This window comes from Cydia splendana, chromosome 20 (genome assembly GCF_910591565.1).
Source record: "Cydia splendana chromosome 20, ilCydSple1.2, whole genome shotgun sequence".
Taxonomy (NCBI): domain Eukaryota; kingdom Metazoa; phylum Arthropoda; class Insecta; order Lepidoptera; family Tortricidae; genus Cydia; species Cydia splendana.
Window position 1 is genome coordinate 413,437 of NC_085979.1, and position 26,167 is coordinate 439,603.

Genomic DNA, 26,167 nt, shown 5'->3' on the forward strand with positions numbered 1-26,167 from the left:
GCTTATTCCATACATCTGTTTTGGTACCAAAACGATTATTATTTTCGTAGTCCAGATATATCTAGCATCCAGTAGCGGAATTATCAGTACCGCTACTCGATACTAGATGTCTCTCGTGTGGCGACTCACGAAAATTGTATTGAACAACAATTTACAACTAATATTAGAAGCAGAAGGAGTTGAAAATAGAGTTCCGGTTAATCCGGTTGTAATATTAGCTGAAAATTGTTGAGCATTAGACTTTTCGGTCGCTGCTACATCTATTGTCAATTAGCAGTATTGATAATTCCGCTACTCGATGCTAGATGTCGACTACGAAAATAATAGTCGTTTTGGTACCAAAACTGATGTATGGAGTGAACACTCTATGTACTTTAAAGTGTAAGTTTAATGCTGGTGCTGGACCATGTTTAATTGTTCACATCATTTACCTTCTAAAGTATGTTAAAAAATAAACTTTAGTAAAAGTAAGTACCTACCGTAAAATGGGGTGAGTAGGGAGAAAACTGATATTCAAACCTCGATAACATTTTATTTTTACATATGACAATGTATGACTATTATTGAATAAATGATATGATATGATATGATATGATATGATATGATATGTAAACTGAATGGTATATGTATATAATAAATGTTCCGGACGTTTGTATTTTAGTTTTTTTATGATTATGGGTAGTTCCATTTCATAACTTTACCGATAAACACAAAATCCCTCCTCACCCCGTAGCACCTCGTAGTTGGGGTGAGATGGGATTTCATACAAAGGTGATTTTTTTTATGAATAAGTATCACTATAGCTCCATTTGTAATACGAATACATTATTTAGGTAGCAGTAGCCTTTAAAAACCATCTCACCCCTCTGGCCTCCCTTCTCTCCCCATTCATAACCCAACTCTCCACGCAATCCCTACCTACTCACCCCATTTTAAGGTACCTAAGAGTTTTGTTTACTGAAAAAATAATTTATTGTTCTTTGCGAGCAAAATTAATTCGTAATATCGAACATAATAAATCGTCAGGTGACAAGCAAACGTCACTAATTACTAAAAAAAAATTAAACAAAAATCGACCTTCGACGTACTAATATGGTTCACTATGGCTAATATGAACTTGTGGTGGTACTTAGTGACTTTGGCTTGTCACCCGACGAAATAATTATGGATTACCTAAGAACTGATGTAAAAAGTAATGAAATAAATGCATTTGTACTTGTATTTTATATTTATTTGTATTATTTTATCATAAAAACAATTCAAAATGAATATCGAGTCCATAATCTCGGTCCCGCTCCAAAACAAATGGCGGCCAATTATAACGAACACTTTGTTCCAATTACAAAATTCGTTCCTTTTTCAAATTCAATCCCCCAGTTTGAATGTTTGATTAGCTGCATTCATTAATATGAGATCTTAGATCACCGCACTTAGACAACGCTTTTAAAGTCTAGTTTCCCCTTTGGGTTGGAAGGTCAGATGGCAGTCGCTTTCGTAAAAACTAGTGCCTACGCCAATTCTCGGGATTAGTTGTCAAGCGGACCCCAGGCACCCATGAGCCGTGGCAAAATGCCGGGACAACGCGAGGAAGATGATGATGACTGTTTTGAGTTTGAACAACTTATGTTACAATCTTACGATTTTTGGGGTCATTTTTAGGGTTTCGTACCCAAAGCGTAAAAAGGGACCTTATTACTAAGACTCCACTGGTCTGTCGGTCTGTCTGTCTGTCCGTCTGTCTGTCACCAGGCTGTATCTCATGAACTTTATAAAGCGTACGGGTCAGTGATAGAGTTAAACCTTGGTTAAACCAAGAAAAGTCTGCAGAGAGTTAGATATACACACGCAGTGCCAGTGCTATTTATACGTCATAATTTCATAGAAGTTTGACGTTTAAATAACACTTGCACTGCGTGGGCTATCAAAATCGTTGCAGACTTATCTTGGTCTTACTATAAAACAACCTGGATTTACTTCTAGAGCCATATATGTTATGCAGGTAAATAATAGTACATTTCGATGCTAGTGCGGAAGGTATGTCATTACTTCACGAGTACCGAGATATCTTGCCACGAGCCGCAGGCGAGTGGGAAGACTCGGGACGAGTGAAGAATGACATTTCCGCACGTGTATCGAACGACGTTTTTTAATACAGTTGCGAAAAAATAAGTAAAACATTGTTAATCGTACACTAAACAAAAGTGGTAACAGTGACAGCTCGCTTAGACGTCGTCTTTAAGTATATTATATCTATGGGCGTTTGGCAGCTATTCCGTTCCATTCAGACACCTTATTAAGAACGGAATTTTCAATATTCAATATTAAAAAATAAACGTGTTATAATGATGAAGAGGTAAGTATTAAAATATGAAATATGTCTATTTTTCATATTCTTACATTAACAGTAGGTTTTTATGCTGATTACGACGTTTAAAGGAAACTAATATTAACACTCATCAATAAGTAGTCGTGAATTGGAACAAGTATAAATTTAAAAAAATTGGAAAAGTAAAAAGCACTAGTTCGACATAACCAACTTTCCGCACGCTAAACAGCTACGTAAAGTAGCACTTTGTGAGCAACTGTATTAAAAAACACTTTTAAAAGATTAGGTACAGTTTTTTTTCGTTTTCTACAAGATTATTAACATCAGTAGGTGTTACTATCTATATCATAACATCAGTACTGTCATGTATCGAACTTCAGATTATAACAATGCATTTGATAGCACATAGGACTATTTAATAATAGTTATTTACGATACAAGTGCGGAAAAGAGGAATTTGTAAACGAGTGGCGATAAATTAAAACACGACCGAAGGGAGTGTTTTAAATAGCCACTCGTTTCGAATTATCTATTCGCACGTGTATCGTACAACGTTTTACAGTACATATGGCCCTTTAAACTTTTGACATCGCACGAAAAGTGCTATTTTACGCACTAGTGCGGGAAAATAGGACCATATGTACTGTATATTTAAAAGACACGAACATTGCACTTTGCACTTGTATTCATAATTCTTCAATAATAGGGCTTGAGTGACACTCATTGCAACGTCACCGCTTGTGTGTCTGTACGTAGGGAAAATATAACAACTGAAACAAAGATACAAAATATTATATAATATACTTACATGTAATTTTTAGCTTAATTAAATATATTAAATCTGGTAAAAGTGGTAATAGTTATTTGTTTTACAAGGGAGCAAAGTTGTTGTTTAACCGCTCGTGCTAATATTGATACCCGAGCAAGCGAAAGATCCCAAAATTGAACCACGAGCGTAGCGAGTCGCAAAAAGGAGCTATTCGGAATACCTAAAACTAGAACTTGTTATGCACGTAATAATTATATTAGGCGTGCTTGTGGGTTATTTAATAATAATTCAAAACTGTCTGAAGTCGATATATTCAATTGCTCGATATATGATGTTAGGAAAGCTTTCAAATAATAATTAGGATCATTCCCCTTTAATTGCATTTAATAAATAAACATATATTATATAGGTACCTATATGTGAGTGTGCAAGTATATTACAACTACTTTATTTTGTATACACATTATATATATATATATATTGAAGTTGGTACAGTGAAGGAATTAATGAATAAAACACTAATAATAATGTAATTTTTGCGACTTCGACTGTACCCTGATAAATAAAATTAGCTATAGCTCAGATATTTTTGTTTAAAGTAATTATAACTGTAATTAGCTGTCGTATTTTTAATTGAGGAAACTGTAGGTTTAAGTATATTATCATATCTTTCTGTTTAACTGTAAATGTATACAACCGTTTGTTTCTTAATAAACAATAAATAAATAAATAAAAAATTTTTCACCACACCAACCCGAAGCAATTATTAAATGTAAAATATCAAATAAAATCAAACCAAATCAAATCCAAATGAATGTTAATAAAAATATTTATCATCCAAAATCATCATTTAAAAGTCAATTCTACCAGCAAACATAAGAAAACAACTCAAAATTTGCATTAGATTACTTTGCCGCACATATGAATAAAATGCAACTTTGCTATCAGTTTTTGAAGTGCAAAGTAAGCCTTTCCGAGCTGGTGTGGTGAAAAGTATTTTTCAAATTCGATGGGAACGCTGATAGGTGTCAGTTCAATACAATTTTGCGAGATTGGGCGCCGAGTTCTGGCCGCCATTTTGTTTTAGATTGAGCTGTCAAAATCAAGCGCCCATCAACACGCGCGGCGAAAAACTTTCATATTTCATGTCATATTGATTTAGCTAGAGGAAACAAAACATGGAAAAAATAACGGTATTTTGAACGCTGGCATTCCGTGGATTGTATTTTTTCGCTTGAATTGCTTGGAATTGGGTACTTTCCTCTCCTTAAAATAAATGATTTCACACCGTGCACTAAATAAAGCACCAGATCATTATTAGAAAAACATAGATAGCAGTTATTTTTAATCACACTTTCTATTTAATAAATCGGATGGAAGTATAAAAAGTAGGTGAGTTGATTGTGACGTCACTACACACATTTTCATGTAAATTCCATATTAGCAAATCGTTTTGACAGTTCTAAAAAAGAAGCTGATTTGACTAGTAGGAAAGTAGCCAATTAGAACATTTTTAGGGTTCCGTACCCAAAGGGTAAAACGGGACCCTATTACTAAGACTTCGCTGTCCGTCCGTCCGTCCGTCCGTCTGTCACCAGGCTGTATCTCACGAACCGTGATAGCTAGACAGTTGAAACTTTCACAGATGATGTATTTCTGTTGCCGCTATAACAACAAATACTAAAAACAGAATAAAATAAAGATTTAAATGGGGCTCCCATACAACAAACGTGATTTTTGACCAAAGTTAAGCAACGTCGGGAGTGGTCAGTATTTGGATGGTTGTTTTTTTTTGCATTATGGTACGGAACCCTTCGTGCGCGAGTCCGACTCGCACTTGCCCGGTTTTTTTTTAAATTTAAACTAACCCCTGCATGCGATTTTGTACAAACGTAACACTCCTAACTGTACATCGGTGGACCTTGTTACAAAAGGCATAAAGTCCAAGACACGCATATAAATGGAATAACTGCCCCCTGTTAAGTGGTACTTATACATATAACTTACCATGTTTTTGAAATACAATCGCTCCTTAGGAACTCTGCACGGAGGCTTCTTAGGAGCATTCTGGCGGAGCTCTGCGCGTACACTCAGTTGAGAAACCTGTACAATTGTAAATCATTTTAATAACACAAAAATACTTTATGAATATAAAAATATTAATAATATTTATCAAAGATAAAAAGAACGAACTAAAATAATAGTATGCAACTGATACAGGAGTGTGATTTTGAGGTAAGTTGAAAACTTAATAGGTACGAGTATATACAGGATGGCTAAAAAATAACTACGTTCCCGTTGCCAGGGAGGTTTTGGGATTATACTGAGCAACTTTTACTTTAGGGGACCAACCCAACAATCGCGAAAAAAAATTTTGTGGTTTCATACATTTTAGCTGGTCCATTTTCTATGGGAAAGTAATTTGTATTCGGGATTTTGGGGTTGGTCTCAAAGTAAATGTTGCTCAGTATAATCCTAAAACCTCCCTGGCAACGGGAACGTAGTTATTTTTTGGCCACCGAGTATTAGTCGTTACATATAACTTTTTATGTAGGTAGTTCAAATCTAGTGATGGTATTTGTTTCGTCCAAAAAAATCAGCAATTCGTAAAGGTAAAGCGTAATAGGTTGATGATTAAATTAGTATAGAGTATTTGCTAGCACAAACTGTGCAAGTGTTATTTTAAATGACATGTCATAATTTCATAGACGTATGAATTATCTATGAATTATTTATTATTAGGTTCGCGAGTGGCGCCCACGTACCGGAAGGCGCAGCGTGGGTAGACCCCCCACAAGGTGGACTGACGACCTACCTGGTAAGGGTCGCGGGAGACCGCTGGATGCGGGTGGCGCAAGGCCGGTCATTCTGGCACTCTTTGGGGGAGGCCTATGTCCAGCAGTGGACATCCTCTGGCTGATATGATGATGATGATGAACTATCAAACACGGTGCAGAGTTAACGGCAGTGTAGCTTAGCTTGACCCTAACCTGGTGTTGAAGCGGACGTCTTGAGAGCTTGTCCGAGTCACACAGCTGCGGAGCCTAGAAAAGACAATAATGACTAGTTATTTGTTAAATGAAATAGACTCTCCACACCAGCGTCTATCGAGCGTCTGCGTCTAGTCAGCGCTATGGAAAACGGTGTCACTGCTCAGTTGCGCCAACGTTGCGTCGAACAGAAGCCATAAGGCGCTGACGCTTGAGAGACGCTAGTGTGCGGTCTCTCAGAGAGCAAAGTTGACTTTTACCACTCGTGCTAATATTGAGACCTGAGCAAGCGAAAGATTCCAACGTTTTTCAGATCAGTAATAATGTTTCTATAACTAACCTAGGCACTGGCAGGGACAAACCCTTTTACCTAGCTAACTAACTCTATCTTTCTAAAATATTAAATTACCTCTTCACGGTTACACCGTTAAACCGATTTAGATAAAATTTAATATTGAGGCCCGGGGAAGGACGTAGGATAGTTTTTTAGGGTTCTGTACCCAAAAGGTAAAAACGGGATCCTATTACTAAGACTCCACTGTCCATCTGTCTGTCCGTCTGTCTGTCTGTCACCAGGCTGTAGGTATCTCATGAACCGTGATAGCTATTAGGCAGTTGAAATTTTCACAGTTGATATATTTCTGTTGCCGCTCTATAACAACAAATAATAAAAAGTAATACGGAACACTCGGTGGGCGAGTCCGACTCGCACTTGTTTTTATCATCATCATTTTTCCACGCAGGCGAAGTCGCGTGCAGAAGCCAGTATATATTTAAATATAACTGAATTCCGTGATGATAAGTTCCCAAAAGGGACTAGAGATGGTAACGAGCCGATTTTACATGTTAGGGTGGTATACCACCTGTCCAACGTGCATTGCGTCTCGCTCTCTCATCAAGCAAAATTTGAGACGCGAATACACATTGGACCAATATACAGGGTGTCCCTAGCCATTGGACAAAGCCGAAATGTACATATGCATTAGGGCATTTAGAACCAGTATACAAAGTATCATAACAATCGGTGTAGCGGTTACGAAGAAATTAACAAATTACGATTTTTTTACTTTGGAGCAACCTGTATGTGTTAGTAGCTCCTGAGGTAATAAATAGTATGAAACCTTCTTCGACCGTTTTGAATATCTTTTTTATTTATGACATTAATAAGATATTGATTTTTGACAAATGTCATCGCACATTTTCAAACAAATTGTCAAAAGCACTGCCAATGATTAATACAGTATGTTTCTTTTTGTTGTCGATTATTGGAAATAACTTTTGTTTGATAATTTATTTTTTATCTTTTGTTCTAATTACAAAAATATTACCTTTAGAGCATTCCCGAGAAGTAACCCTACGTGGGACTTCAGGGTTTGTCCAATGGCTAAGGTCATCCTGTATACGGACGGATGGAATACCACCCTAAGCCGTTTTTGCGTATGATTGCGTGTAGATACCCCAATTTGCAAATATGAACGTCCTCTTTGTGCCAGGAAACTCTTTACGTACAGGTGCTTAGATAAAATTGATTTTACAAGTGACGGATCCGATACGACAGGTTAACGTCAGGGTAAGTCATAGACTAGGAATCCTCTTGACGCAGTTTAGAGCAATTATTTCATGAAACCGATGCTGCCAAAAATACGGGGGTGCGGGGGACGAGGTGAGCGAGGTCCCGTGCCGTGATTGGTCCGTTCAAAGACACGGACGTCACACAAAGACACTTTCGACACGAAAATGGAGTAAAACAACCGTATTTGTGGCAGAGGGTAGAGCTACTATGCTCAGTCTGGAGGATGTCTTGTCTGTGGGGTAAGTGCTCCCGTGGGGGAACTGCGCTAGGATAGTGTACGAATCAGTCGAATTAGCTACTATTTATAACACGTTATTTTATTACTGAATCCGCCTTTAGTTTATAATATCGCCTTATTAAATCGTAATTCCACTAGAACTTGTATATTTAGACTTTCGATTTCGAATTTCGGATTAGTTATAGTTACTTTTCAGAATGAAAATATACGCGTCGACTTGAGAACCTCCTCCGTTTTTTACGTCGGTTAAAAAATATTAAGCGAAGTGCAGAAGCCAAGGGAACGGGCGGGTGGCGGAGTTAGGTAATTTTATATTTTTTGGAAATTCAATGGATATCTATTTCTAGGTATATTAATTATTTTATTTTAGAGTCAGACCGAGAAAAGTCTGCAGCGATTTTGATAGCCCATGCAGTGCAAGTGTCATTTTAAACGTCACACTTCTATGAAATTATGACGTGTAAATAACACTTGCACTGCGTGGGCTATCAAAATCGCTGCAGAATCTTCTTGGTCTAACTCTAGATAGTTTTGACAACGCTTATTTTCAATTGATAACAGCGTTTGTTCCTGTAAAGCTTTGTAAGGCTTTGGGAGCGTAGGCTCGTATCCTACCGACTGCGCCAGGTAAAGTATTAGGAATTGTACAATGAAACCACCTCAGCTGATTATAGACTGCCGGCCTAGCCAAGGTTACAATCGCTATCGCTTCGACAACGAAAAGCATTATGTCTCTCTATCACTCTTCCATATTAGTGTGACAGTGACAGTTGCGTTTCGATCGCTACGGAGCGTAAGCGATTGGCATCTTGGCTACGCGGTTTGATTTATTATTTTCACATCACCTAATCAGAAAATTGATTTTTCTTCCCTGCTAGGAGGGATCAAAGTGGCACTTTTCTGTTCAAGGACATTTCATTGCCAGTATAAAATATGAATATAATTAACTATGAACATTGTATGTACAGCCTGGCAAAAGAGAGTAGAAATTAAAAAGTGGCAACACTGTTGTTGTTTACACTAAGATTTTTTTATTTTCCTCATAGTTGATGTGAAAAGCAGTATGTGTCACACGGTATCAAAATTATTTCGTCTTGGGCGTTAACTCTTGAATCCCTCATTACGCTCAGGATTCTACTTTAGAATCCCTCACTACGTTCGGGATTCTATTGTAGAATCCATCGCTTCATTCAGGATTCAATGTACGCCCTTGACGGAAATATATCATTTTGATCCCTTGTAACACAAACTACTATTTTCTTGCATGCCGATACAAACTACCCTACATCTCAATCTACCCCCATATATATACTGACAGTTCCTTACTATGTAATCTCCGTGTCGTGTCCGTACCGTATAAAGGACCATGGGCAGTATCCGGTCCGGCCGGGTACGACCTAGGGTAGCAGGTAGGTGTGCCAGATAATTTCACCGGAAACTAACGTTAGACCCTCGATTTGTTTTAAAATAGGACATAAAAGTGGCCAGTGGCTGTTTAAAACTGTTTAAATGTGACTTTTTCAACCAAAAGGTACCACATTATCGGTCGTCGTTAAGGTTAATTTCAAATTGAAGCTATGAAAATAGCGCCTTAATGGAAACCGACAATAAGTACCCTTTTGGTTGAAAAGGTTATTCCCACTAGTTACCACCAAGTTTTTACCAGTGGTAACTACTGGGAATTTTTTTCCCACCTTTTACCACTGGTAACTACTGGGAATAAAAATTCCCAGTAGTTACCACCAACTCGGGTTAGTGGTAACTACTGGGAATTTTTATTCCCAGTAGTTACCACCAAAACTTTGTTAGTGTTAAATACTAATAAAAACAGTAGGTATGAATAGTATAAATAGAGTTATTTTGAATTACCTAATAAAATCACTTGAAAAATCATCTAAATGGATTATTAAATTTATCCTTAAGTACATATATCATAGTTTTTGTACTAGTACCGGTTAAACTGTTTCAATATTTTTGGCACTTTTAAGGGAGTTTACTAAAACACTAATCGACTTATAATTATTTATTAAATTACTCTATATATTTATACTACACTATTTATAGTGTTTTTATTAGTATTTAACTGTAACAAAATTTTGGTGGTAACTACTGGGAATAAAAATTCCCAGTAGTTACCACTAAACAGAGTTGGTGGTAACTACTGGGAATTTTTATTCCCAGTAGTTACCAGTGGTAAAAGGTGGGAAAAAAATTCCCAGTAGTTACCACTGGTAACAACTTGGTGGTAACTAGTGGGAATAACCCGTTGAAAATGGCACAAAGGTTGCCCCCTCGAAGTCTGCACGTAAACAGACATTTATTTTAAGTCTAAGGTCGCACTGTAAATAGCGATTAGCCCCCGTATTCTTTCAAAACCCGTATAGGGGTCCCTAAGGACCCCTAAAAAGTGACTCCCAGCAATAACCTTTGATACTTGGCGGGATAGTTCACTGTTATTCCAGTTTTGCGACGAGCATTGGTAAAACTAGGAATAAATCAAAATTATTGTTATGATTTGTGCTTTTTATAAATCGGCTTGAAACAAAGAAGAAATTTTTTCATTTTTTCAACCAAAACCGCCACTTTTGACACCGACAGATCGTACCGCAGTGATATCTCAGAAGCATTGTGCGAATTGGGTATAGTGACACAGACCGGCTAGCATGACTTGCGTTCTCGCGCTTGATCAGTGGGGAGACACTCCTGACTTCGGGCAATCTCGGCTCCGTTCGGCTCAGCATTGCTCCGAGCAATTATTAGAGTTGACACAACTTGACGTCCCTTTGCGTGCACGACCACAGATAAGATAATGACTTCAATTTTGACAACCGCCGAATAGGCGAAAAGGATAGTGCCATAAGTTAGAAAGGGATGTGCATGTTTCGACCCTGAATCGCTGTCAAACTTTGGTTTTGAAGGAAGTGTCCTTTCTGTACGGTAGTACTATTACTTATTCTGTGGCTTGACTCCGAAGTCGCGCTGGATGTATGGAGTCGCGCGTGAACACAAGTCATGCTAGCCGGTTTAGCTCTCAAAAACTCGCTCCTACTTGCTTACCCTATGGTAATACATGGTTCTTGGACATGGGCCCCCAGGGGGCGCTCGGGACGTGGGTTCGGTTCTCAGGCGATAATTTGGGCTTATCGACGCGAAGGGATTACGGTATGTCAGTATTAATGTTGTTCATTCAGAAATATTTTAAAAATAATCAATAGCTACTTTGCTATAAGTAGATATACCTACCGTGTAACCGAGGCGGTTGGTAAGAAGATATTATGGTAAGATCCGATACGCACATTAACGTATATATCTATGGACTGGCCTTACGGGCACTAAAAATGGTACTAGTTTAGCGGTGTGACTCACGAATTCCAGCCAATCGTGCAGTCTAACGCAACTAGGTGCGACCAATAGCGCGCGTGATGCGAACTCATCAACCAATCGCGCGCGTGATGCGAACTCATCAACCAATCGCGTTGTACCGGTGTCACACCGCTGTACTGGCCCCTGTCATGCCTCATTATTATTGTCCTTAAAGCTAGTCTATAGATATCTATGTCAATGGATACGCACTGGTTGAAGGCTCAGCTGGGCTATGTAATTAAACGTTGTAGGTACACTACACTTTTTTAGGATTCCGTACCCAAAGGGTATAACGGGACCCTATTACTAAGACTTCGCTGTCCGTCCGTCCGTCTGTCCGTCCGTCCGTCCGTCCGTCCGTCTGTCACCAGGCTGTATCTCACGAACCGTGATAGCTAGACAGTTGAAATTTTCACAGATGATGTATTTTTGTTGCCGCTATAACAACAAATACTAAAAACAGAATAAAATAAAGATTTAAATGGGGCTCCCATACAACAAACGTGATTTTTGACCAAAGTTAAGCAACGTCGGGAGTGGTCAGTATTTGGATGGGTGACCGTTTTTTTTTTGCTTTTTTTTTTTTTGCATTATGGTACGGAACCCTTCGTGCGCGAGTCCGACTCGCACTTGCCCGGTTTTATTTATGGACATTTTATCCGATACGGACGATACGTCCGGTCCGGACTGTTCCCCGGACGATGCACGAAGTATCTTCGCGCTGGTTTACGTTTGAGACTGACGTCTTTTGCCCAGTCTGTATGATAATATTGATAATACATACTGTTCCTTATTCCTTATTCTGTGACTTCTCACTCACTTCTGGATGAGATTGGCTCAGGACCGAGATAAGTGGCGTATAGTATAAATTATCTCAGATGATTTTTCGGGTTCGGGTGCTAATCCGTTAAACAAAAGCCTTTGTTTCTTTTAAGAGCGCTCTACAGCACGTGCCAAAGCAACCATTTCGTTTAAAAAGCAACTATCGTGATAGTATTAAGGTTCAAATTCATTGGGACAGCTCGTTCAGAGAACAATCAGGGTGGTCTTGTTTTTGGAGATAACAAAACGTGTTATCTCCGTTATGGGCTGTTTTATGAATTTGAACCATATAAATAGAATGGTAAGTTTGCTTTCTAAACGGGCTTGTTCCCGTTACTTATGTCGGGGCTATTAGCAGTAAGTAGTGTAACCACTGCATAAAGGAAACAATACCTTTTGTTTAACAGATTAGGGTCCGAGCCCGAAAAAATCACCTGAGATAATTCATACTATACTCGAAGAGACGTCTATGCTCAGCAGTGAGCGATAAAAGGCTGATATAATGATGATCAAAATACTTACGATAGACTTATTAGAGACGCGTGAGACCGTGGAGCTATCATCCGACGCGTCCGACGCGTCCGACACGTCCGATACGTCCGACGCGTCGGACATGGATGGCACGAACGGTACGGGCCGTTTGCCGGACGGCGCGCGCAACATCAGCCGTGCAGGCTTGCGTTCGAGGCTAGCATCGTCTTCTGAATGTTCTGATGCTGAAACATACCGATATCTGTCATTATCTTAATGCGAAACAAAGAGAATTTAGACCAGAGGAATATTCATCTTCCTCGCGTTTTTCCCGGCATTTTTGCCACGGCTCTTGGGAGCCTGGGGTCCGCTTGACAATTAATCCCGAGAATTGGCGTAGGCACTAGTTTTTACGAAAGCGACTGCCATCTGACCTTCCGACCCCGAGGGTAAACTAGGCTTTATTTGGGATTAGTTCGGTTTCCTCACGATGTTTTCCTCCACCGAAAAGCGACTGGTAAATATCAAATGACATTTCGTACATAAGTTCCGAAAAACCCATTGGTACGAGCCAGGGTTTGAACCCGTGACCTCCGGATTGAAAGTCGCTCTTACCGCTAGGCCACCAGCGCAGTACCAGAGGAATATTGTCAAAGTAAATTATGTAGTCAGTACATTTACTGCCATCTTTGAACACAAATGCGTAACACTTTTAGAACGCCATTTGACTTTGATCTTTATTTGTCGAAAGATGGCAGTAAATGTGCTGACTACATAATTTACGTTGACAATCCATACTAATATTATAATATAAATATACATCCATACTAATATTATAAAGGCGAAAGTGTGTCTGTCTGTCTGTCCGTTACCTCTTTACGCTTAAGCCGCTGAACCGATTTAGTTGAGGTATAGAGATAGTTTGAGTCCCGGGGAAGGACATAGGATAGTTTTTATGTCGGAAATCATCCCTGAAGAGAGTGCAAAGGGGGGTGGAATTGAAAGAGATAATGAATTGCCTAATAATTGAAGTACTCACAGTTGTCATTGTCATCGGGGACTCGCTTAGGCCTCTCGTTATCTGAGGCCTCGTTGAAGGACTGCACGGAGTCCTGGTCTCTCTTGGTGAAGAAGAAGGCCGGTTTCTTGTCCATGCGGACACGCTTCTTCGCCTTGCAGCTTTTTGAGTATCTCATGAAGCTGGAACATTTGTCCCAATTTACATTGTGTGTATTTCCATTAACTTTTTTCGAAAAACTGGGTTATTTCTATTCAGAATTACGAGGACTATTCAATTCAAATTTCAATTCATTTTCATTTATTTTTAAGGACCAACTGAGATGATTTTTGTTTAAACTAGTAACTACACTGTTGCTGTGTTGTTGTGTTGACTATTGATTGAAAAGAAAAAAAAAAGTATTCAGTTTATTGACGCACTTTCACATACATTTTGAATGAACCGTCACAAACTGACTCCTAAATTTTGTATAAAAAACAGGGGACACTATTTTTTTATCGTATAATCAATAGTCTTCGTGATTTTAAGTCAAAATAGTTAGTCAATGACACAGATATTTTCTGGAAACCCCCATCAATATAAAACAAAGTACCTATCAAAATTCAAAATTCAAAATTATTTATTTCATGTGATTTAAAAAAAATAAAAAATTCAAAAACTACGGAACGCGGATTTTCATGCGGTTGTCACCTATCAATAGAGTGAAGGCGCGATTCGGGAAATGAATTAGAGATTCACTAGATATGAAATAGTAAAGATATGAGACGTTCCACGGCAAAAGGTACCATTGCCCCGGCTGAATATTGGAGCGGCGTTAATAATAGCGTAAGCGCCAGCCGCTCCCTTTCCTTTTTTGTGGAACGTCACATATCTTTACTATTTGATATCTAGTGAATATCTCATTCTTTTCCCGAATCGGGTCGTGATTCACGAGGAAGGTTTATATGTATGTAATTTGTTAACCTGTGCAAAGCCGGGGCGGGTCGCTAGTTAAAAATAAAACCAATATTTATAGTTGGAAATACTTGCAAGGGTAACTCACATGTGATTTTCTTTCAGTATCTTGTCGAGAGGGGGTTTCTTCTTGTCTGTGGTGGTTCCCGTCGAGCACATGCCTTCCAGCGTCACGTCCTCTAGCACCTTCTTTAAGATGCTGGAAACAACATCCTAAAGTTGAGGAGTAGGGGAGACCGAGGTGAGTTGTGACAGAGGAGAGTTGTGACATCGTCGATTTTTTGGAATCTATTAACTAAAAACTAGGTCGCAACAGTGTGCGTTTGTTAGCTCGTAACTTGAACTAACAATCGCGCACTATTGCGACCTAGTTTTTAGTTAATAAATTCCAAAAAATCGACGATGTCACAACTCTCCTCTGCCACAACTCACCTGGGTCTCCCCTACTAGCTGACTTAGAGCATTTCGTCGGGTGACGAGCAAAAGTCACTAACTAACATTATTGAAATTATTGGACAATAAACCGTGTTACAAGTGTAATAAAGTGCATTGTTACTTTAATTTCTTGATAGTACTGTTATGATTTTTAATTGATCGAAATCGATTACATTACGATTGAGTTTGAATTCTTGAAAGTACTTAGTGAGTTTTGCTGGTCACCCGACGATTTAGTTAATGGAGATGTCATCGCTGTCATTTTCTTTACGAAACAGTCTGCCGATTTTTGCGGGAGAGGGGACGTCAAATGTATTGGTATTTCTACATGATTTGTACGTAACGTACAAACAGCCATGTCAGTCCATACAAAAGTTTGCACAATTGTGCAAGATTTTCGGCAGAGGGGTAAGCTCTTAAAGGCGACTCCAGTTAATAAATACTCTGTAGTGATAATCCCGCTACTTGACACTAGATGTCGACTAAGAAAATAATAGTCGTTTTGGTAACAATACTGATGTATGTGAGCACATTATGATAAAACGGTCGTTCTGTGACTAAGTTTCAATGGTGTCCGTTTTCCTTACCCGCGTCGTTGCTTGACTTCAGGTATTCGTTTCATTGAATCCTTGGCAAGAGATGTCCTTTTCTGTTTGTCGACTCTGTAAGCAAAAAAATAAGATTACAAAGACTCCACTGTCTGTCCATCTGTCTGTCTGTCTGTCACCAGGCAGTATCATATGAACCGTGATAGCTAGACAGTTGAAATTTTCACGGATATTGTATTTCTGTTGCCGCTATAACAAATAATACTAAAAAGTACGGAACCCTCGGTGGGCGAGTCCGACTCGCAATTGTCCGGTTTTTAGAATTTGGAACCTTGACTTATTTAAGTCCATTTTTTTTTTGTTGTGTTTATCTATCAACTCGCGTGTCCTGTCTCAGTCACCTGGCTATCTCCACATAGGGGACGGGAGACGCCAGGGTAGCCCCTCACCAACGGCATTGTGTAGTAATGTACTAGGGAAGTAATATTTATGACTCACATGTCCTGCCTCAGTCGCCTGGCTATCTCCACATAGGGGCTGCGCGACGCCAGGGTAGCCCCCTTCGCCAACGCCGTCGTGCATCTGCTCTTCAACTTGCTTTTCTGGCTCTCCACTATTCTGAACAGAAAAGATGAACGTTACGCGGTTATTCCAACTGTCACTCATGACATACAAATGCATACTTGGTCTCCCGCGGTACAGGCCTAGCCTAGTGCGGGGACCCCTTAAAAGGCATAGGCCGATAGTGTAAGATTAGGCCTAAATATTTATATTTGTCGGACCCTGACACCAGAAAGACGTATTGCAGCGTTATAGTTCATTATTTTAGACACCTGTATAAAATCGATTAGCAATGTTAAGCTACGTATTATTTGGTTGTAACAAAATAAATAAAGTTGTGTAGAGAGTAACTCCGTCTATTGGCGCATTGTTGAAATAAAGTTGCGTAGAGAGTAACGCCATCTATTGGTGTGTTGTTGCACTGAGATGACAGGTAGAAGGCTTTGGAACGTCGAGAGGTTTCTCTCGAGTGAGCGTAGGCACGAGTTGGCGTTTTTGTCGGTATGTTGGTAGACTGGTCGAGCAGGTTTGCCAACTTGACTGAGGCGGGAGCGGAGAGGCTCCGCCGCTGGTAGTTCTTCTTGATCGGCCCGCGCTAGAGATCGGACGTACTCGTTAGCCAACCTCGTGCCTAACTCGCTACGTTCCTGAAGGTTTATACCTGAAGGATTATTCTGATAGCTTATAGAATCCCGCGTTCTTTAACCATTTAGCTAAGTGTTTTATTTCAAGTGTTATTTTGATTTCTTATGTTTCATTAGAAGCTTACTTTTGTGAAATAAAGAAATGATGTGTTATGTGTTGTTTTAACTTGTTTTGAAAAGATTTGTCCCTCTGAGTTTGTTGCCGGTCCCATATAGGGCTAAATCTTCTCATGTTAGAGGCGTAGGGTTGGAGCCGGCCTAGTTTGACTTGAATAAAGATTTAAACGGTTTCTTTTTACTTTCATATCGCTCCCTTGAGTTAAAAATAGCAATTGGTTCTTTTAAACATTTAGTACTGAAGTATAGTACGCACTAGTATGGTTAACGAGTCCTAATGTTTATTTCATGCACTGGTAGCAATGGTAGCATACTGGTTTAGCTGTGAAGTAATACATTATCGTGCTGCCCCCACGCGCCCACCGCCTTTGAGACCATCGGTATTCGACATATTTATTCATTATTCAAATACTCACGATAACCGCACCATCTTCGTATTGGTCTCCGCGTCCAGCACATCTTTAGTCTGCGTCCTCTCGCTCACCACAGAAGGCCTCGGCGGCTACCTCTCTTTTATAACCACCTATACAAGCTTAATACAACAACAATTGTAAAGGTGTTAGATACTCACGATAACCGCACCTTCTTCGTATTGGTCTCCGCGTCCAGCACATCTTTAGTCTGCGTCCTCTCGCTCACCACAGAAGGCCTCGGCGGCTGCCTCTCTTCTATAACCACCTGCAACGATTTCACAAGCTTTATACAACAACCATATTCGCTGGCAACGGGTATGACTCGGTAGCTCAGTCGTTAGAGCGGTGTTGGTATCCCGGAGTCGTAAGTTCGAGACAGTTAGTTTTACCACTTTTTAGGGTTCCGTACCCAAAGGGTAAAAACGGGATCCTATTACTAAGATTCCTCTGTCCGTCTGTCCGTCTGTCTGTCACCAGGCTGTAACTCATGAACTGTGGTAACTAGACAGTTGAAATTTTCACAGATGATGTATTTCTGTTGCCGCTATAACTCCTGTACAGCGCCCTAGTGAGAAGCAAACTCGAGTCCGCCTCCGTTGTTTGGAACCCTTATGAGGCATCTTAAGTCTTACTTCTGGAGAGAGTGCAAAAGGTATTCTTACGGTTCCTGTATAAAAAAATGTATGGGTACTATAACAAAAAGTACTAAAACCAGGATAAAACAACGCAACCTAATAGTAATTGTGTTTAGGATTGTTAGAATTGTCTCGATGAATACCAGTTGCCCGTTAAAAGAAATCAACAGTCAGCGATAAAAGCTACTCGTAGTAACTTCATAAAAAAATCGTCACATTTAATTTTCGATTCAGCCAAAAGACTGTGAAAAAAGGAAATAACCTACCATGTACAGTCGCCATCAGATATATCGGAGCGGCCAAGGTGCTCACAAATATCGGAACACGCCTCTATTGTCAGGGCGTTAGAGCGCGTGTTCAGATATTGTGAACACCTTGGCCGCTCCGATATATCTGATGGCGACTGTACTTTTTCGTAATGCTACGGTGTAGTTGCGCTTACATTGTACAGAACTCTATCTGTTCAAATTTTACCGAAATCTGACGAAAATAATTCGCAAAATAAAAATATTCCCACCTCTTCTTCATGTTGCGGGCGTTTACGTGGTTGACCATAGTTTATATTCTTTATGTATTGTTGGGGGTTGTTCAGTAACGTTTGGAGGGTTAATCGTTGCCGAATATAGGGGGGCAGTGGCTTTATAGGGGTGTCGTTAAATAGTTTTGCCATGCTTTTGAAAATTGATGATTTCTACCTTTCATATGTCTGGTTAAAAATCGGATTCAAATCTTTCGGTTGTGCTGTTAGAAAAATCGTTCTCGGAAAGATGCAAGAAGTTGACTTAACCTCGTTAGGCCTGACAAATGACAAATGCAAATTTTTCCACAGAAATTTGTCCTACAATGTACGAAATAGAGTTGACTTTGCGTTGTTAAAAAACTTTAACAAAGCAAAAGCAACTCTGTTCCAATCGAATATGATTTAAATTTGATTGAACTGAATAAGTACTATAGGTAGGACTTTGGGCCTTAGGAGGTCAGTCGGTCAGGATCCGTAGCATATACACACAAACAGCTACACTCTTAACTGTCCAACAGTGGATCTTATGCCTCTTGTAATAAGGTTTATGAACTGTCAGTTAACAGTGTGGGAGATGTACACATACTACTCAGATTCACGAGCTTTTTCGGTATCGTCTTGGGTCGTCCCATTCGTTTTTCGTCAAGTTCTTAAATTAGTCCTATTCTGCTTTCGTCACTCATTCTACATTGAAAGCCACCGACGATTGAGACGAATGTAGAATGAGTGACGAAAGCAGAATAGGACTAATTTAAGAACTTGACGAAAAACGAATGGGACGACCCAAGACGATACCGCTTTTTCTCTAAATCTAAAATGCAAGTTGTATAACTTTATAATATAACTATAACTTTAAATAGAAATGCCCATAAGGGGTTATTCGATTTTTAAATAAATGTTGGTTAACCACATAAAGGACCAAATGGCGAGAGCTTTGGCCAGCAATGTTGTAAAAAATATTGATGATCTGAAGATTGAAGCTGTTGGGTGTCCGGTTGGTTGTTGTGGAGATCCTTAGGCTCTCTGGTAGATAAAGTTCTTTGTCTGATATTTGTTAGGTTTCACATAAACTTAAGTGGTTTTGGCGGCATTTTAAACATTTGAACACTGCTTTTTAAGTTAAGTATTATTATTATTTGTACGCGGTTATTTTGTCTGCATTTTGTATGGTTTGTGTCGGATTTAGTTGAGTTTTGTAAACATTGTGAAAATCATAACATTGTATGACGTGACAGTTTTGACGTGTTTCTTTAAAAAAATTGCGCAATGAGGTTTTAAACGATCGGTAAAAAGGTTCATTTATCTATTTCTGAAATATTTGGAGAAAATTTAATAATATAAATATTTATTTACAATTTTTCATCAATAAATCCTTTTGTTAAACCTGATCCGTTATTGCTTATAATTAATAAATAAATACTTTTATACAAAAAAATCTATGTTCTTCTTATGAAAACTTCTTAGCAAAAACTGACCAAAGACATGTAAAGAAGTCAAACTGTGAAAAAAAAAACAAAAGTCAATGAATTGTTGGTTAGCAATGCTACATAAAATGTGCTATTGGAGTGTTTAATATTCTTAACATGATGTGTTACATGTGAATGTGTGTGAAATGTGTGATAAAATTGTTACATATTGCTTGTGATTTTAGTACCTATTACATTATGTGATTAGTGTAAATAAAATGGCGTTTAAAGGTATGTTATAATTGTGTTTGTGTTCCAATAAGCCTCATAATTTATATTTTTGCGTCATTTTATTGGACAACTTGCATTGTTCACAGCACTGCTCGGAAATGTGGCAACAGATGATGGTCTAATCTTGACCAGAAAGTAGCGTATAGTTAAACTAATAGTTATTTCATATCTCATGCTCTGAAAGTGGGTCGTTGTTGTTCTAAAAGGTGCGCAGAAAGTGATACGTTTATGCTCTAGCGCAGAAAAGTGGTGTACTCCTCTGCGTCCCCGTCCCAGGAACAACTGGGTGGAAACAAAATGGAAAAATAGTGTCTTTATTTCCTCGCCTGGTACAATTGGTAATTGTTATATTTTACTAATCCCACGTTGATCCTTTTTTTTATAAAAAATGATGTAAATAAATTGTTAAAAACATATTATTCTTGATTTCTTTCGTTGAATTCTATTTACTCGATTTCATAAGGCGGGTACCAAAAGGAATACACCAAAAATATTTTTTTAAACCTTACACAACTTGCGTAAATGAGCAAAGGCAGAATCTTATACAGCCACAGTTAAACGTTTGTACGATATTAAATTGGTTTTTAAAGTTATTTAGCACTATATTCATGAAAATAAAATGAAATACAAGATAAAAATTTCTTATATTATTAATTAAATTGTTATTTAATATTTAAAATACTTTTACTATGTTATTTTATTACCTGGTGCGGCGCACACAGGTCGCGGTGCGGTCCGGTAGTCTGTTACGGCTTTTAGAACGAAAAAGTATAAAATTAAAAAGTAAGAGGCAATCCCGCTGATTTTCATACTATAATGAACAAATAATTTTAAAATTACTGCTGTTTGTTAAAAAATGTGTGTTTTCGTAAATATTGCAATCTAAATGATATTCGCTAGGGGTTATTAATCTTCACACATGTAAAGTAAGTCCTAAGGAAAAAAATCATGGCTGTAGGTCTATTAGGTACTTCAATTACTGATTTTGCAAAATTGTCTTGTCTTATTTGGTTTCCTCGCATTCGATATGAAAAGTAGAGTGTTTAACTCGGGTGAAAGGCACCATTTCCGTCTCGGACTAATGGCGCTCTCACTGCGTTCGAGCGCCAAACTACCTCGACAGAAATGGGTGCCTTTCAACCCTTGGTTAACAATCTACTATTTACGCTTTTACTTTCCACTCACTGTTTTATAAAATATACCTGAGGTTAACGAATAGTCAGTTAACTGTGTGCCCGATGGTAAACTTAGCCCTCACTAACGCACAAGTTCACCATGGATCCGTATTTGCGTGCTCGAAGTTCAACTTGGCTATCAGCAAAGGGCCCACAGCGGCTTAACAATGGATAGCACTTTGGCAAGTCAATGTGCCTGCATGCGGGCGTCGCAGCACTAAAATAGTAACCAGTAACTTGAAACGGCTCGAAAATTGTCTGTCTAGGAATTCGGATTAATCGCAATATCTGGGAGACCGAGCTTTGCTCGGAAAACATATAAAAACTCAAAAATGCGCGTTTTCCCAGAGAGAAGGCCTAGAGCTAGATCGATTTATCGCTCCCGAAAACCCCTCGATCGATCGAAATCGTTAAAACCGTTTCCGAGATCCCCGAAATATATAAATAAAAAGGTATAATATATCATATAAAAGCGCGTAGTAAAAGTTAAAATGGTGTTTAATGTTACAACTGTGTGTTGTAAGTAAACTTCGACTTTGGTGTAGATAAGTCGTGCGTCCGCGGCGCGCGGGCGCTCGCCGATATTTCAGTGACATCTAGACGACTTTGAACGCACTTTGGGCCCGATTCGGATTTTGAAATAGACATCTATTAGATATCTTTTAGACATCACCAAGATACGATAACGATATGTTTAAGATCTAACCTGTCAAATTTGACATTTGCGCGATTCTGGAGAAACTCTTGAACGATTTCCACAGGATATGACTTAGAGATCCAATTCACATCTAATACATATTTTACTGTATCTAACGTAAAAGTGACATTGGTTGCCCGAATTGCGCTGCAAAACAGAACTAGTTGATATCTAAACTATAACGTATCTAGAATAGATCTAGTACGTGTCGTCTCTTGTGAATATCTTGAAGTTCGAATACGGCAGTTTGAGTGCACAAGAACTCCTTGGAGATTTGACGACGCAAAAATATGATGCCCGCTGTCTTTGATTCTAAAATGGTCGTAATTTTCGAAATTCGCACCACGATAACCTAAAAAAATTGGCCAAGTGCGAGTCGGATTCTCGCACGAAGGGTTCCGTACCATTACGCAAAAAACGGCAAAAAATCACGTTTGTTGTATGGGAGCCTCACTTAAATATTTTTGTTTTAGTATTTGTTGTTATAGCGGTAACAGAAATACATCATCTGTGAAGATTTCTACTGCCTAGCTATCACGGTTGATGAGATACAGCCTGGCGACAGACAGACAGACAGACAGAGAGAAGGACAGACGGACGGACAGACGGACAGCGGAGTCTTAGTAACAGGGTCCCGTTTTTACGTTTTGGGTACGGAACCCTTGAACCCTTTTCTCATAAACCGTGATAGATGATGTATTTCTGTTGCTGCTATAGTACAACAAATAGGTACTAAAAAGTACGGAACCCTCGATGGGCGAACCCGACTCACACTTGTCCGATTTTTTTAATTCACTTGTATGGCTTTCTTCTACTCAACAACTCCCCTAATTATACGGATTCCAACTTGTCCTATTGTGAGTCATGCGGGTCTTATTACGGCATCCAGTAGGACCTCTGTGTCGGCTAGAACAAAGAGGACCCTTATTTGAGCTCTACACAAAGTGGTGCCAGTTTTGACGACACATTTTTAGGGTTCCGTACCTCAAAAGGAAAAAACGGAACCCTTATAGGATCACTCGTGCGTCTGTCTGTTTGTCCGACTGTCTGTCCGACCATTCTTACCCCTTTATCTCCGAAACTACTGGGTCTAAAATTTTGAAAAAAATACATTAATAACTTCTTTGCCTATAGATGACAGGAAAACCTATTAGAAATGTGCAGTCAAGCGTGAGTCGGACTTACTTAGTTACGGAATTACTTAGTTTTTGATCCGACTCCTTCGGGTTTTTAAAGACATTTCATTCACGTTCCACATAAAAAATAAAATTGTTATAAAATTAGTAATGTACGGAACCCTTGGAATGCGAGTCCGACTCGCACTTGACCGGTTTTTTTAACAAAAAAGAAAATATAGACTACTCAGACGGTAATATTATATACAATGTATGTACCTATATCGAACTATGTACATACATTTCTGAACGTACCACCGCCCACACTGTTAACTGTACATCGTTGACCTTACGCCTTTTGTAATAAAGTCCACCGATGTACAGTTAGGAGTGTTGCTGATTGTACTCATGTTTTCTTCAATAAAATTCTTTCAATGCATCGAAAGTTGAACGTTTAGCGCTTCTACAATATACTAGGAAATTATACTAGGTACTCAGGGCCGTCTTAAACTATGCTGGGGCCCTGGGGCACATACGAATTTGGGGCCCTTTTTGAAAGCAAAGAAAGCGAATTAAACTAACATTTTTCTATGATCTTTTATTTATTATGGTTAATCAAATATTCACGGCGCGATTCGGGAAATGAATTAGTAAAGATATGTGACGTTCCACGGCAACAGGTACCTTATGGCGGTTGGCGCTTACGCTATTATTAACGCCGCTCCAATATTATTGCGGTCGCCATAAGGTACCTTTTGCCGTGGAACGTCACATATCTTTACTATTTCATATATAAGGTCCACCGATGTACAGTTAGGAGTGTCACTGTATGTACTCATGTCTTCAATAAAATTCTTCCAATGCGTCGAAAGTTGAACATGTCGCGTAGCCGCCGGCGTAGCGGGTCTACGACGCGGCGCTACGCCGTAGGCGCCTACGAGCTTCCAAACTGCACTTAAAGCGATGCTGTGCGATATGTGAGAAGACTATGCGGGCCAATTCGAGTTTTAGATGTGCGATGTGATTCCGATACGAAATACTGATCTGTCAGTGTCGTATCGGAATCAGATCGCAAATTTAAAACTCGAATTGGCCCGCATAGTATTGTTCAAATTCGATGGGTACGCTGACAGATGTCATCACAGTACAATTTTGCGAGACCTGTCGTTTTTAGGTTATAAATTGTATGGAAATGACACCGACATCGACAGGTGACAACCCTACCCATCGTATTCGAAAAATACTATACAGAAGGTCGATTGTAAGTTAAAAGAACCGACCAAGTGCGAGTCGGACTCGCGCACGAAGGGTTCCGTACCATTACGCAAAAATCGGCAAAAAAATCACGTTTGTTGTATGGGCGTTTGTAACCACTTAAATATTTATTTTATTCTGTTTTTTGTATTCGTTGTTATAGCGGCAACAGAAATACATCATCTGTGAAAATTTCAACTGCCTAGCTGTCACGGTTCATGAGATACAGCCTGGTGACAGACAGACAGACAGACAGACAGACGGACAGCGGAGTCTTAGTAATAGGGTCCCGTTTTTACCCTTTGGGTACGGAACCCTAAAAATTGTTACGGTTTTAATACGACCTTGATCATATTCATTTCGCATGTTATGTTTCATTCGGTACCAAAGTGCGTTTATAAAACCCCTGTGCCTTGAAACCCTCGCAACGCTCAAGACTCCATTTTCGGGTCGTATCAAAACCAGATCAGTACAAGTGGTCAAATCAAATTAGGGCTCCTGCGGTGGCAGCATGGTTCCACTTTTATCGCCTGTCACTATGCCTGTCACTTTCGCACTTACACACCCATTAGAACGTGACAGGCACGGTGACAGGTGATAAAAACGCGACCATGCTACTGCCGTTGGTTGTGAAAGATTATATTTTAAAATGATCCTGTATAACTTTTAATTTTCTATCCCATTTTTGGTCCCTCGGGAAAACTTGGCAAGAATGACAATTTTTCTGTCATAAATTATGCTGTAAAGTTTTAACTTGATATTTTTGTAAGGGCTCGTTGCACTGGAACGTCTCTCAAGTAGCTAATAATGCTGGCTTTATTCACAAATATTACCAAGTCATAAGTCATAAGCTTTAAGGAACCAATATAAATTATATTTAGAGCTATGCGGTAAGATGTTACATCACAAACAAAACATGCTCCAGAGTTAGCATAGTCGCGCTACCCCCTCTGCCACGCATACGGTAATTTTACTCCATGTTCGAGTCGAAAGTGTCTTTGTGTGACGTCCGTGTCTTTGAACGGACCAATCACGGCACGGGACTTCGCTCACCTCGTCCCGCGCACCCCCGCATTTTTGGCATCATCGGTTGCATGAAATAATTGCTCTAAACTCGGTCTAGAGGATTCCTAGTCTATGTGTTACAATATATCAATATATTTAATTTGGCTTCTTTCCTACTAGACAATCAGTTTCTTGTTTAGAACTGTCAAAACGGTTTGGTTCATATTGTATTTATATAAAAACGTGTATAGTGACGTCACGGTCCACTCGCCTACTTTTTATACTTCCATCAGATTTATTAAATAGAAATTGTGGTTAAAAATAAATGTTCTCTAGGTTTTTCTAATAATGATCTGGTGCTTTATTTCGTGCACGGTGTGAAATAAGTTATTTTAAGTAGAGAGTACCCAATTCTATTCGGGACGGGACATATTTGCCGAATGTATCTAAATCGAGCAAATGTTTGATATAATCTATAATTCTCTTTACGTGTTTGAAAGGCTGCCCTTTCTCAACCCACTAACGGAGCGGCAGCTGACATCCACGAGGGTTCGTTACACATCGCCCTTACGAGTTATCGACCGGAATGCTATTGGCCATGGAAATCTGTCCCTGGCTTGCACACCTCAGCAAGCCTTAAGAATAACATTTCAGGCACTAAACACCAACTCAAGCCTACTCTAGGGAAATCAAACCACTCTCCTACATTCTCCTAAAAAGGTCTTAAGACTCTTAAGACACTTCTATATTCAACCTTAAGACGTTCTAATAAGGTTCACTTTAAAATTAATATAATACACAAGATGTTTAGATCCTATGACGTATCG

At 39.1% G+C, this 26,167-nt stretch overlaps 1 protein-coding gene and 1 long non-coding RNA gene across 3 annotated transcripts in view; one reads left to right on the forward strand and one right to left on the reverse strand.

Moving 5' to 3' along the window:
- Positions 1-26,167, forward strand: part of LOC134800874 (uncharacterized) — a 99,545-nt gene that overhangs the window by 65,113 nt on the left and 8,265 nt on the right. The gene's annotated exons all lie outside the window — the stretch shown is intronic.
- LOC134800767 (uncharacterized) lies at positions 1,282-18,698 on the reverse strand. Of its 2 annotated transcripts, XM_063773315.1 has the most exons (10): positions 18,395-18,698; positions 17,401-17,507; positions 16,006-16,125; positions 15,547-15,621; positions 14,613-14,723; positions 13,592-13,752; positions 12,604-12,797; positions 6,086-6,139; positions 5,103-5,198; positions 1,282-3,096 (listed from the first exon to the last, which is right to left on the reverse strand). In XM_063773315.1, the coding sequence occupies exons 1-10, from the start codon at positions 18,545-18,547 to the stop codon at positions 3,058-3,060; spliced, it is 1,110 nt and encodes a 369-aa protein (XP_063629385.1). In that variant the 5' UTR covers positions 18,548-18,698; the 3' UTR covers positions 1,282-3,057. The 2 variants fall into 2 exon arrangements, with proteins under 2 accessions (XP_063629385.1, XP_063629386.1); XM_063773316.1 differs by lacking the exons at positions 17,401-17,507; positions 18,395-18,698 and adding an exon at positions 17,246-17,354.